The sequence below is a fragment of the Poecile atricapillus genome, chromosome 2, assembly GCF_030490865.1.
Source record: "Poecile atricapillus isolate bPoeAtr1 chromosome 2, bPoeAtr1.hap1, whole genome shotgun sequence".
Lineage (NCBI taxonomy): Eukaryota > Metazoa > Chordata > Aves > Passeriformes > Paridae > Poecile > Poecile atricapillus.
Genome location: NC_081250.1, coordinates 110,413,551 through 110,426,774, shown reverse-complemented (window position 1 = coordinate 110,426,774; position 13,224 = coordinate 110,413,551). Strand labels below are relative to the sequence as shown.

The 13,224-nt window shown below is 39.0% G+C and overlaps 1 protein-coding gene across 4 annotated transcripts in view; it reads left to right on the top strand.

Moving 5' to 3' along the window:
• Positions 1-769: 769 nt before the first annotated feature.
• Positions 770-13,224, top strand: part of TRAPPC8 (trafficking protein particle complex subunit 8) — a 53,166-nt gene continuing 40,711 nt past the window's right edge. For 2 of the 4 annotated variants that reach the window (XM_058831643.1, XM_058831642.1), the window contains exons 1-4: positions 770-1,127; positions 6,567-6,761; positions 9,384-9,467; positions 12,203-12,292. In XM_058831643.1, the coding sequence (XP_058687626.1) occupies positions 971-1,127; positions 6,567-6,761; positions 9,384-9,467; positions 12,203-12,292 (526 nt within the window). In that variant the 5' untranslated portion in view covers positions 770-970. The remainder of the gene's footprint in view (positions 1,128-6,566; positions 6,762-9,383; positions 9,468-12,202; positions 12,293-13,224) is intronic. The other 2 variants (XM_058831645.1, XM_058831644.1) reach the window with 1 other exon arrangement.

Sequence of the window (13,224 nt, the reverse complement as noted above, 5' to 3'; positions counted from 1 at the left end):
CTTGTGTTTTAGTTTATGGCTAAAAATTCATGGGTTTTATGCGTGTACTTTTTTTTGCGTGTGGGCTTTTTGTTTTGGGGTTCTTTTGGTGTGCTTGTTTCCCTTTCTTTGTGGATGTTTTTTATTTCTCTCCTCCCCCCTATTTTTTTATTGGAGGGGCAGTGTGTAATTGTGGTGCTTTTTTGTCGCTGTTTTGCATATTTTTCTTGTTTTGCTTTGGGGTTATTTTGGTGTCTTTATGGTTGGCGCTTTGGAGCTTTTCTTTTTGTTTTGTTTTGTTTTGGAATTTTCTTCTTGGTTTTGACTTTTCCCCCCTTTGTTTTGTTTTGGGGTAATTTTGGCCCTTTTTTGATTTTTTTTTTCCAATTTTCTTGTTTTGTTTTGATGTTATTTTGGTGCTTTTTTGTTGTTTTTTCGGGGCGCTTTTTTTCCCTGTTTTTCTTGTTTTGGGGTAATTTTGGCGCTTTTTGTTGTTATTTTTGTGTTTGTTTATGTTTGTTTTTGGTTTTGGTTGTTTTTTTTTTTTTAGCTAAATCCGACAGCAATGTTTTTCCTGTTTGGTGACCAAATCCGCTTCCCGGCGCCAGGAATCCCCCTGGAGCATCCCACGGCCCGGCGCCCCCACCCTTCCGGACCGCACCAACTCTCCGCTCCGGGGGGGGAGGTACAGGGGGAGCACGACCCAACCCTCCCCCCTCCGGCCGGCCACCGTCGCCTCCCCCTCCCCGCTCCGGTGCCGCCCCCTTGGCCAATCACATGAGCGGGCGCGGGGGCCGCCGGGAGCGGGCGCTCCCCGAGGGGCTCGGCTGAGGCGCAACATGGCGGCGCTCGGCGGGCGCTGAGCGGGGCCCGGGCGGGAGCCGCCGACAGGCACCGACCAGGGAAGGAGGGAGGGAATAATCCGGAGCATTGCGGAGAAAGGTGGCGGGGCCGTCTCGGGCGGCCCCGAGCGGCGGCGGCGGCGGCGGCGATGGCCCAGTGCGTGCAGTCGGTGCAGGAGTTCATCCAGGACTCGTTCGTGCCCTTGGTGGCCGCGCTGTGCAGCGAAGAGGCGGAGCGGCTCACCCGCAGGAACAACCTCAGCTTCTCCGAGCTGGTCAGGCCCTTCTGCCGCCTCACCTCGGAAGGTCGGTGCCGGGAACGGAGCGCGTTGTTTACACGGGGCGGGGGAGGCGGCGCCGCCGCTCCCTTCCGCCCGCGGCCTTCGGGGACGGGGGTCCCGCACGGCTGTGCCTGCCGGGGCTGCGCCGGCGGGACCGGCCCGACACCCCTTCCCGGCGCCGTGACGGCGGCCGCCCGGGTGGGTGTCACCTGGAGCCCTGACAGGCTCGGCGGAGACACGCGTTTGCCGGGGTTGTCGCAGGTGACAGCTGTTAAGTCAGCTTAATTTCGTTCGTTCTGCGGGACCTGGGAAGTTTGGCTTCTCCTGGGGACATCTCACGGCTGAAGAGAAAGGTGTTTGTATATTCAGCTCTTCCAGGCGGATTTTTGTCTTCCATTGAAACCACTTTGCTGGTACCTCCCCAGTACTCGTACCTCACTGTTGCTGTAGCCTCTACGGGATTTCACACTTGCGGTAGCCAGGCGTTGAAAGTACGGCCAGTCTTTAAGAAACATTAATCGTAATTTCAGTTGCAGGGCTTTCTTTTCTCTCGCCTGTAGCTTTATCCTATACGCTTTTTTTTGTTTTTGTTGACGTTTCTGTGAGTAAGACCTGTTCAAAGAAGTCGGAATCGAGCTGCTTATGTGGCATCGGTAAAATGACCATGTGAAGCAGCAGGAAAACTGGAGATTGGCCACTTAAGAGAAACAACAGAAATTTTTAGCTGTGTTGCTCTAACTTACTATCTGGAATTTGTTTGCTTTTAATTTAGGTAAGGTATGTATTTCAAGCTGCGTTCATTACAGTAGTGTGCAGGACAGCAGTTTGCAGAGAACTGCTTGTCAGAATAGTGATGCAATGACATTTGTCAATTTGGTTTCTGACAGACATGTAGCTTAGGCTGTAGCCTCTGCATGTCATATGCTGAGGAAAGAGTACGAGAAAATGAAGCTTGTACTGTCATTCTCATTACAGTTTTGCATTTCTCTCTTCAAAAATGGCAACAGCTTAAAAGCTACTTTGTGTTTAAAATATGCCTTAATTTTCAGGTGAGTCTTAGTGACTTATCAACTGTAACTTGTTTATAAATGTTTTTCATTTTGTTTAGCAATGCTTGTGAACTATGCAAGAATGCACCAGAGATAAACAAAAAAAAACCCCGCTGATGCTCACATCTTTAGAGTTCTGAACTTAATTATCTCTTTCTTTCAGTGAAAGGCTCTCAAAACGCATCTAACAAACAAAACCAGGCAGAGTACTCAAAATGAAACGTTCACTTGGAAGGTTAATTAATTCACTTACTTGCAACTATTCTGCTCCAATTATTTTGGTAGTTAAGGAGCTTGCAAACCTGAATTATCCTCAGTGTTCCCTGAGTGATGCTTGTTACGGTGGGTTTTGTTGCTGCAGTACTCTGTGTGTATTCTGATCCAGCAGGCCACAAGCCACTCCAAGAGTGACTTCCTCTTCATGCTCCCTGGAAAAAATGTAACTGCATGCTGACTGTAAATTCTTGTGTTAGAAGCAGCATGTGTGAGGGTAAGGACAGGGAGGAAGAAAGGCATGATTAGTGATCTGATTGTGGTACAGCAGAGTGTGTGTACATGACATGCTGTGTTTTACTGCTTTTGGTTATATTGTTATTATTATTATTATTATTACTATATTATGTATGATTGTGATAACTGTTATAGGATTCTGTGAAGAGCAGTGGCTATAAGCTAAAATACAAGAAGTTCTGCTTCAATATGAAGAAAAGCTTCTTTCCAGTGTAGGTGACAGAGCGATGGAACAGGCTGCCTAGGGAGGTTGTGGAGTTTCCCTCTGGAGACATTCCAAACCCACTTGGACAGTTCCTGTTACCTGCTCAAGGTGATCCTGCCTTGGCAGGGAGGTTGGAGTTGATGATCTCCAGTGATCCCTTTCAACTATAACAATTCTGTGACTCTGTAACTGTGTTTTGGTGTCTTCCTTTCTAAGCACAATTTTCCTTAAGGGGGTATGAAATGTTGTCCATTTTAAATTAATCCATTTCTCTTTACTGAGTGGCTATTCCCTTGAATTTGTAACATACAATTGGATTGATTGGTGTTCCATTCCTTTAGAAATAAGCTGTTCGTTACTTATGCTGAAATTTAAAGTACATGCATTGATTCTTGAATTCTTCTATAACTTGAAAAGCTCCATCATGGATTTGCTACTGCATTTTTAGAGTCCTGTTACAATACATGTTTTTGTCTGAAATTAGGATTACATGGCTTATGATCCAGCTGAAGGCTGTGTGTTCGTCACCCTTCTTGCTTAGAGAAGCAGTGCAGTTATGAAATTAAACTACTGATATATGTGCAAAACAATTCTGATTAACAGGAAATAAGCTGAGTTCTCTACTGTGCACATATCAGTCATCCTTCATGTGCTAACAGAGATTTGAAGGACCAAAACAGAGTATGATTCTTCAGATAGTGTAAAGCCACACACTGTTGAGGTTGCTCAATCCAAGGAGGCCAGATTCTATCTAATTTCAAGTAGAACCCCACAAAGATATGTAATGTAGATGCAGTGGGACCACCCTTTGCACAAATCAGTATTTAATCTGCTCATTGACTTTGGCCTATCAGTGACTTGCTAATGTTGGTGTAGCCAAAAATACCCTTGCAATGTTCAGCAAACTGCCATGGTAGGGTGTCCTGAGCACAGATTCAGGGTGCTCTGTCTTGTAAATTTTAGCCTCTTGACTTCAGCAAGTAAGTCACCTCCTGTTAGGAGAAACATTTAAAAAAAGTAAAAGCACAGCTTTACTGTCCCCTTAAGTCTTGACTTTAGAGGAGAGCAAAACAAAACCGTCCCCAAATTTTCAACTGCCTTTAATAAAGGGAACCAAAAGTGTACTAAGGATTTTATACCTTCATATTTGTTCTCAAAATGTTTGTCTTTCTTAACTTTTGTTTGTTAGTAACAAGTGATGCCTGATTTAACAAGTGTATGCATTGTATATATTATATATATATACATGTGTGTATATATGTATATATATGGTAGGCATATATTGTGTATATAGGTAGGTTTCCTTTAAAATAGGGTCCTGTTTTTAAGACTCTTTAAAAACACTCCATGAACTAATACTGCCTTTGTGGGAGGGAGAATTGCAGTGTAATGTCAGCAAGTATCACTTTAAGATAGTATTGGTTACTTTTAAACCAAAGTGTTTGACCTTAACAAAAAAAAGGAGAGCTTGTGATAACTTTATCTTATTCTAAGCCTTAAATATGTGCAAGATGCAAGGAAGTATAATGGGAATACTGTGCTTATTCAAGCTTAGTGTGATGTTAGGAATTTCTTGTTCATGTGTAACTTAGCATCTGATTGTTTTCAACTTCTGATGAGAAAGATACTGTTCTAGTACACACTACTGCTGCCACTTTTGGCAAAGTACTTTCTGAAATGATCGTATAAACATTTGAAGGAAGTGTATAACCCTAGACATGTTTTTTTTGGTATTAAGCACTTTTTGGGGTTCCAAGTATGGCTGTTATTTCAGTCCTTAACATTAAACATACGCCAGAGATGTCATCTGTGTTTATGTATGGCAGTGTGGTTGCTTTTCATTATTATGGCTGTTATGTTTTAGGACAGACAGCAAGGATGAGTTACAGTGTTATAGCTGTGCTGGTGAAGGCAAACTAGTTTCCTGGTTGTTTGTTCCTGCCACTTCCTTTACATTTGATAATTTCAGTAATTGCATGGCAGTAGGGTTGATAATTTACCAATGTGATAAGATGAAAAAAGCCTCATCCAAAACAACTTCTTCAGCTTTCCGATAGAAATGCTGAACTGAAATAAGTAAAGTTTAGCCAGCACAATTGCCCTTTCTGATGTTGATATAGCCTTATGCTGTATAAGTTCAATCTGAAACTTACAGCTGAAAAATCCCACACATTTTTAGGTTGTTTATGGCAGGACAAGTTTTCTGATCTGCTTTACTGTGTTTTCCCATGAGTTTGAGTGCAGGGTAAAGCTTGGAAGTGAATATGTGATTGAGGAAGGTAGAGCTGTACCAATCAAGGTTTGAACGACATTAGAAATGTGTTTTAACATTTAAGATGGATTGTAAACACATCTAGTGTGATCTGACTTTAGCTGTGTGCTTGTCACTTCTGAAGACGCTTGTGGAAAAGCTGTGGAGTGCTTTCCAGGCTGGAACAGATTGAAAACTCAGTTTCAGACCTTTATGGTATGAATCCTGTAGTTAGTTGAAAGATGAAGAAAACAGCAAGAATTTACCTTTGTCCTATCTTTTACATGCTATACAGGAATTTGTGAAAACAGCATGCTGAGGAGTCAAGGGCTGTGCTGTGGGGCATGTGGTAGCACTACGTGGCTTAGGCAGTTGTAGTCAGTGTGTCCTGCCTGCACTTACAGCCTGGCTTGCTTGGTGGTTGTGGTTTGAAATAGGGTAAAATTACATGAAAAATCACATCAGGCCCAGAATTGTAATGAGTGTCTAAAATGTCATGAATAGGTTTTTAAAAACAGATGGCTTTAGGGAGCAATATTCACAAAGATTCTACAAAGGAAGCTATTGTGTTAAAAATCATAGAATGGTTTAGGCTTAAAGGGGACCTTCAGGAACATGTAGTTCTTATTTTACCATGCTGTGGTTAGGGTGGCTTTCCATTAGACCAAGTTGGTCACATCCCCATCCAGCCAGGCCTTGAACTGTTCCAGTGTTGGAACATCCACAGCTTTTTTGGGCAACCTGTTCCAATGCCTCACCATTCTCGCAGTAATGAATTTCTTCCCAATATCAGGTCTAAATCTGTCCTCTTTCAGTTTTAAGCCATTCCCCCTTGTCCTGTCACTACATGCCCTGGAACCTTTCCAGTGCTCTTGAAGGTACTGAAAGGCTGCTCTAAGGTATGTCTCCTCCCTTCTCCAGGATGAGCAGCCCCAGCTCTCTCAGCTTGTCTTTTAGGATATGTTAATTTTGGATGAAAGAATACTACGTTATCCCTATCAAGTTTCTCAAATGCTATTTATTTGTGTGAGGGGGGTTTCTTGGAAACTGGTGTTTCCTTGAAACATGATGTGTTGTGTGAAATCCATACGTAGTTCGTATGGCTTTCCTGTGAAAGTTGATAGTTCTGCAAGGAAGTGAATGCATCAGTGTAGGATGCACACGTAGTATGTTAGATGGAGTGGATATTCTTACAGCTAAGATCCTATGCTGTTCTTTAACCAGTCTGCCTAGATGAGCCTAATATTGAACATAAAGTAAGTTTTTGTTACCACCTTTCCCCTCTCCGTTTTTGGTAGCCAAGCATTATGGACAATGATCTAAAATTGATGATGGAGAAGTTTAGTGGAGCAATCTTTAAAAAAACGTGTTGGAAAAAGATTAATTTATAAAAACTATTTTAACTGTCTGTTATATTCCTCAACAAATCATCTTCTTTTTCCTTTTTAGTTCACATGAGAGATCCTAATAATCAGCTTCATATCATTAAAAATTTGAAGATCGCTGTCAACAACATCATTACTCACCCACCTCAGCCCGGTGCCATTCGGAAGCTTTTGCATGATGTTGTGTCTGTCAGTCAGCCTGCTGAAGGACTGGTAGCTAATGTGATCACAGCTGGAGATTATGATCTCAACATCAGTGGTATGTAACAATATTGTATTTTTCATAATGTAAACTGGAATTGGTTGAGAGGTTTCTAGCCTTTATTTTGGCTTCATGGCATGTACTAAAAAGAGTTTTTATCAGTTTTGAGACATTACTTTTACTAAACTTTGGATTTTTCAAATAGTTTTGGCTTTATATAATGCTGAAAGAGTGGTTGAACTTAATAATTTTAATTTTCCTAATTTCCTAATTAATTTTCCTAATGTTGTACTACTTCTTAACTTGTGTTAAATCATTACTTTAATGTACCAATTACCGATGCTTTGGTTGTGAAATTTTTGTGTTACAAAACTTATACCGTGACGTGTTGCACTTGACAGAATAAGTATCAGAACTTAGTGTTGGTACTAATGTACAACTTTATTTTGAAATTAGTTATCCTGGCTTCTTTTATTTTTTATGATAAAGTCATAAAAAGCTTAAGGAAAAACTTTGAGGAAAGGCATGTGACTCCTTTGATTCCTTGTCTTTTTATTTTTTTTTTTCTTCTGTGGAACTTGTGCTTCATATTTCACTGTCAAATTGACTAGAGTATTCTAAAAATGTTTTTTTCTCAGATCTCCAAGGGATGAGACATTGTGAATAATGCTAAATGAGACCTGATCTTAGGAGCTGAGAAGATTAAACTCTTCCCAATTAAGACCCTAATCCATTAAAGCCTCTGAGCACATACTTATTTCAAAGCATGTATGCACTGTCCTATTTAAACACGTGTATTTTATTGTATTTAAAGTTCAGCCTGCAGTGAAGAGTTTGGCTCTGCTATAGCAATAGACTGATAAAACTTTGTGAGGATTAGTAACTGATGTTGCTGTAGTAACTTTTTTTTTTATGTTGATGGAAAAATGGCATAATTCTTATGTCTTTGATACGTAATTTATGAGCTACATCTTCAACGTGATGTCCTGTGTTGGTTATAAAGCAAAAGACCTGAGCCTGGAAACATCTTGTTTTTGAGATATGTTGAATATCCCACATCTTTTTCAAATTCTGTGCCCTTGTTTACAGGTCACATTGGTGAATTGCCATTTTGTTAGGAATTTTTTTTTTTTCTGATGGTAGGTTTGCTTCAGTTCTAGAGCTGGAAAGACCCTAAGAAAGCAGAATGGTTTCAGTGAGGAGGCTTTTCCATGAGGTTTCTAATGACCTTAGTTCAGAAGTGAGGTGTTGAAAGAAGGGAAGAAAAATAGTGGCTATATTAAGTAATGCTTTATGGTTGTAGAAGCTAATATCTCTCCTTTTGTTTTCCATATTTGCTGCTGGAGCCTCGGATGTACAAATTACCATCTTTGACTATCTTTTATCTCTCAGTGATTAGGTTCTCATTTCCATTCAGACTGGCTATATGCTTACTTTGCAGGAGGAGAGGTGTATAAACTGTTTAAGAACACACAGAAGGACAAATTAATGTACTAACTTCGTTGTTCAGTGGAACCCTGTTTCAGGGGGTTTCAGGCACAAAACACAGTGCTCTTGAGGGGGGAACATCACACTCTAAGGGAATATGAGGAAGTACGAAGTAGTGTTCCTTTATGTTTAGATTAATATGAGTATTTACTAAGACATTTAGGGTTCTTTTTTTTTCAACTTTTTTAGAGCATTTTATTTAAACCAAGGGATGCATTAATTCCTGACAGCAGAACATAATAATTTGGCATGTAAATGGGAAATACTCTTGTCAGTTTTTTAATTTGTTCTTTTTTGGGAGTGAATTAGTTTTCTAGGATAATGATATTAAAAGATACTTCCTTAATTTTAATGATGATCAAGTGCAGTCTGTTTTGAAGAAATTAAACATTGTTTAAGAAACTGAGGTATGACTGTTTCAGACTCTGGGGTCATAATCCTGCTCTTTTTTTGAGAAAAGTTTTGGAACTGCTGTGTTGCATTGATTTAATTGTTTGCAATCCTTCTTTGTTACAATTTTGTTTAATATTCTTACAGTTCTATAATCTAGTGCTGAGAGACTCATTTGACTGTTGAAAAGTTGCTTATGTTCAGCTATGCCTGCTTCTCCCATGTACTAGTGCATGTAGAAAGTGAAGAAAAATGATCCCACTAAAGAATTAAACTATTTGAGAGAAGAAAAAAAATTTTTCAGCTAGGTCAGTTCCCTGGCTATGTTTGTTTAGGGCTCCATGATATAAATGCTGGCATGAGGCATTGGAGGAATATGACTGAGATGAAAGAGAATGTTGGGGCAACCGCTTTCAGCGGCTAATGTATGTAATAGTACTGTAGGCTGGGAAATCTCACAAGTTAGGGCCTTAGATTTAGAGTATCTTCCAACTAGTATAATAGAATTAACATCTTTGCAACTTAAATCTTTGCTACTTGATAGAATTTCCATTTTTGTTAAAGCCTAGAATTGGTGCTGAGCTAGAAATTAATATTGATTTCCATTAAAGTACACTGTCAAATGTTGAGAAGCCTGAAATATTCATGATTAAGGTTAGCTGGAGTCAAATCTCTTCAATACCCCTCATGGGCTTGCATGGTATAGATTTTTTCCTACTTCACGCTACCAGAGTGTAAAAGCTGAGAGTGTGTTTGCGTCTGAGCCTTTTTAGTATAATAATATCATGTTTTTTCTATCAGATCGCTCAGTTAAAGCTAGTGTTCCTTGGTACAGTAATTGGAAAGAGACACTGATGGAACTGAACACATCCACATTCTATTCAGGTATTTTTTTTGTGGTTGGTGCTGATTTGCCAAATTGCCCTTTACTCCTTTTCCATGTGCCCCATCCACCTTTCCTTACCATCTTCTACAACTATTCAGCACTTTTCTGGACGTAGATGTGTGTTCCTCCATTTTTTCCCCCTAACTGAAAAATCGTTGGTAGTGGTTGTTTTAATTTTTCTTTTAATCACATTTCTACTCTTGTTAATCAAAATCATTTGGTCTTTCCATGCAATCAGTAAAAGTGGTGGTGGTAAATTACGTGCTATTAAAAACACTGGATTGTTTGATCCTATGAAACTGTGCACTGTCACTGTGCTGTATTTCAAATATACTTTCTGTTGCTCCAGAGGGCTTCTTTCTCAGGGGATAGTAACACTTTTTAAGTTGGAACTCAAGTGCTTAAGACTGTACTTAAAACACATAGGTCTCTGCTATATTGATAATTCTTTCTGGAGTATGACCCTTAAGAAAAAGGAAGAAGCTTTCTAAAACATACTTACTTACTGACTTACTGCTGACTTATTGCTACCAAATCACATCGGTTATTGACCTCTCAAGTCTCTGCATCGTGGTCTATAAGAGCCAGGTTTTGATGTTTTTCAGTTTTATATATTATTATAGTTTATGCCTTCGTTTAATAATAGCTATCCTTTCAGTAGTATCTGTTGAGATCCTGCTAAATGCCTAAAGGAGGGTGCAAAACTTCAGGAAATAGACTTTCCATTCTTTAGCTGTTATGTACAAATATTACTTCTTTTTTTCTTCTTAATAATTTCTGAATATGTTAACAACTTCAGTTCTGTTCCAGCATACTGGAAACATATTACTGGAAAAGTGCAAAACATATAGGTATGGGTACCTAAATGACTGTGTTGGTCTGCACTGCTGTAACATGTTATGAGATGTTACAGTTGTGAAATTTTTTCAAATAATGCTTCTGTTTTGAATATGGTGTGTGTTTATCAAGTATCTACAATAAGTGATTACAGACTGTAAAAGGCTCAAGTGAATCCTGTTAATGTTGTTGTGTAGAGGGAATCCAGTTGCCTTTGAGGCTGCTTCCAAGGTTTTTAGTAGGCCTAATGAAAAAAGAGGGCAGGGTAACCAATCCACAAAACAAAGTAGTACTTCTCTGTTTGTAACTCTCAGATTTAAAAAAAAAAGAAAGTGTTTTTTTTTTATTTTTTTATTTTGCTGTGATTCAGCTGTAAAACAGAAGTGAAAATTTGAAAACAGTGCTTGAAAGTACAGTGTGGTTGACAATTTTGCCTTAGGTTGTTTAACAGTGTTTACTTTGAACCCAAATTACTGCACGGCTTGCTATACTTGTGAAAAAAATGTATGAGTCACTTTCTTATGGCTTGTTTTTAATAATAACAGGCTGTGTTTTCCTTAATTTAAATAGTTGGCATGTTTGCATGTAGGAGTCAGTAAAGCCAAAAGCTTTTTATATCCTAGATGAGTACTCAGAGAGCAGTTTCTAGAAGGGCTGTAATCAAAAACTGGAAGTTTGTCTCCTATTAGGCTTTTTCTTTAATGTGACATGTGCTGACTGCTAGACTGAATTAAAGTGTGACTGTATCTGGCTTCTGTGTGTCTGAAGCCAATCTAAAATGGTTTGATAATGTAGGATTAAACAAAATGCATTAAATTAATGCCCTACAAGATAATTCCAATATAAAAATTAAGAAATCAAGATAGTGGTTTGGCTTGGCCTTTATGAGGGGGGTGCATGGGAGCTTTACAAAGCATTAGAAATTTTTATTTACTTACTAAAGTCTACCAGTGTTGTTTTTTTAGGGTCATATAAAGAAAATAATTTCAGATTTTGTTAATTTTTTTGTCCATTAGTTATTGTTTTCTAGTTTGCAGGTGAGATGGCACTGGATTCCAGTTACTTCAGTTATTGAAAGTGGATTGATTTTTTGCTCTGGAATCTGTTTCCCTCTCAAAAGAAAGGATTTGGATAATTAAGATGGCACAGAGCAGGCTTATGAATAGTTCATTGTTTGACCCATAGCTGGAAAGAAATGGACAATATTAGATTCACATATTTTTTTGATGTCCCAGACATCCTTGGTTTCTCTTGATTTGTTACTTTTAGGAAAATGAAATCTGTATTGTAAAAGGACATTGAACATGGCAGGTTAAAATTATTAGGCATTAATGGCACAACTCGGATGTGAGGTTTTATCTTGGATCTTTGCCAGCTGAACTGTTTATTTTAGCAAGGTATGGGAAGGAGACTGATGTGAAGCCAAGTTAACACTTGTAGAAAACAGGCAGCATAAGATTTTGGTAATCCTTAGTTCTTCTACATACTCAAAAATGAATTTTGTTTCTTGGTCAATTCTTACATCTCTAGCTGAGAAGTTCAATGACTGCTAGAAGAATTTATTTCTTTCTTTACCAAGTGTATGGGTGTTTAAAGGGGTGGTAAAGAGAAGTCGGTTCAACAAGGACTGAATACCTGTGAGCCTACAGTGTTGAGGAAAGTGGTGATTAAGGTGCTATTCAGTTTTGTAGGATTTAAGTGTTACTGTTTCTCCTACTTGTGTACATCTAAAATACTTTCTCTTCGGACTGTTCCCTTGTATTTCTCCTGCTGTGCAAACCTTGTCAGAGTTTGCAGGCTTCACTTTCAGGTGTAGTCTTTCATACTTCCTTTTCATTAATGGGTAAACAAGTTTCACTGAATAGTCTAATTTGTCCTCTTTTATTGTGTATTTCAGCTACTACTCCTTGGTTTGAATCTTACAGAGAGTGCTTTCTTCAGTCCATGCCTGCATCTGATCACGAATTCTTAAACCACTATGTTGCTTGTATCCTTTGAATGTTACAGACTGCTCCAGGGAAGACTGTTACAAAATGCAATGTAGGAGACAGAAAATTTTGCAGTAACTCTTTCACAATTACGATTTGAAGCCTATATATTTTTCTACTGTATCTGACTACACAGACTGATTTTATGAGGGCATCAGGGTTTCTTTTTGACTGTTTGGCCTGTTTTTTGGTGTTTGTATTGGGGTTTTTTCCCCTTCTCCACACACTCTTTTTGTGTCAAAGTGAGCTCAAAGCCAATACCTGTAAATGAAACTCCATCATCCTAAGACACTTTCTGCTGTAGCTCTTTCAGTATCTATTGACTGTCCCTTATCTACAATAGAAGAATGTGTTTGGCATGCATCTGCTGCTTTTTAATAGCTTTTTGTAAGTAGTTGGAGTGGTGGAGGTTGGGGAGATGATGTTTTGGAAATGTGGTGAACTTTGAGCTATGCTAGACAAAAAGAAGTCTGGAAAGACTGAAATGATGCCTGAATACTTTTACCTTTTTTACCAAAGCTTAGGCCCAATTTGGTTTTCTACAGGGAAACTGAAAATAATCACTGTTTCATGATGTAGCTGGTGTTTAGCTTTGCAGTAGTTACGATGCTGCAGGTTTTATGACACTCTGTTCCTAATTCTGTACTGAACGTTATAATTTCAGTATAGTGGAAAGGTATGTTAATGGCCACACTTGTGCAGAATTGACTTTGCAAAATACTGATTCTGACTTCTGAATTTTCATAAGATTTAAAGTATAACTTTGCTTTCTGACTTCTCTGAATTAATGCCTTTTGATTTGGTGAGTAGATGTAGCAGGGGATGTTCCTTGTTCATGATTGTGTAGTTGCATTGGAGTAAAAATGTGAGCACTTTGGCTTTTTACTCAGGCGGTGTTGCTGTGTTTATGAATGCTGGAAAGTTATCAACA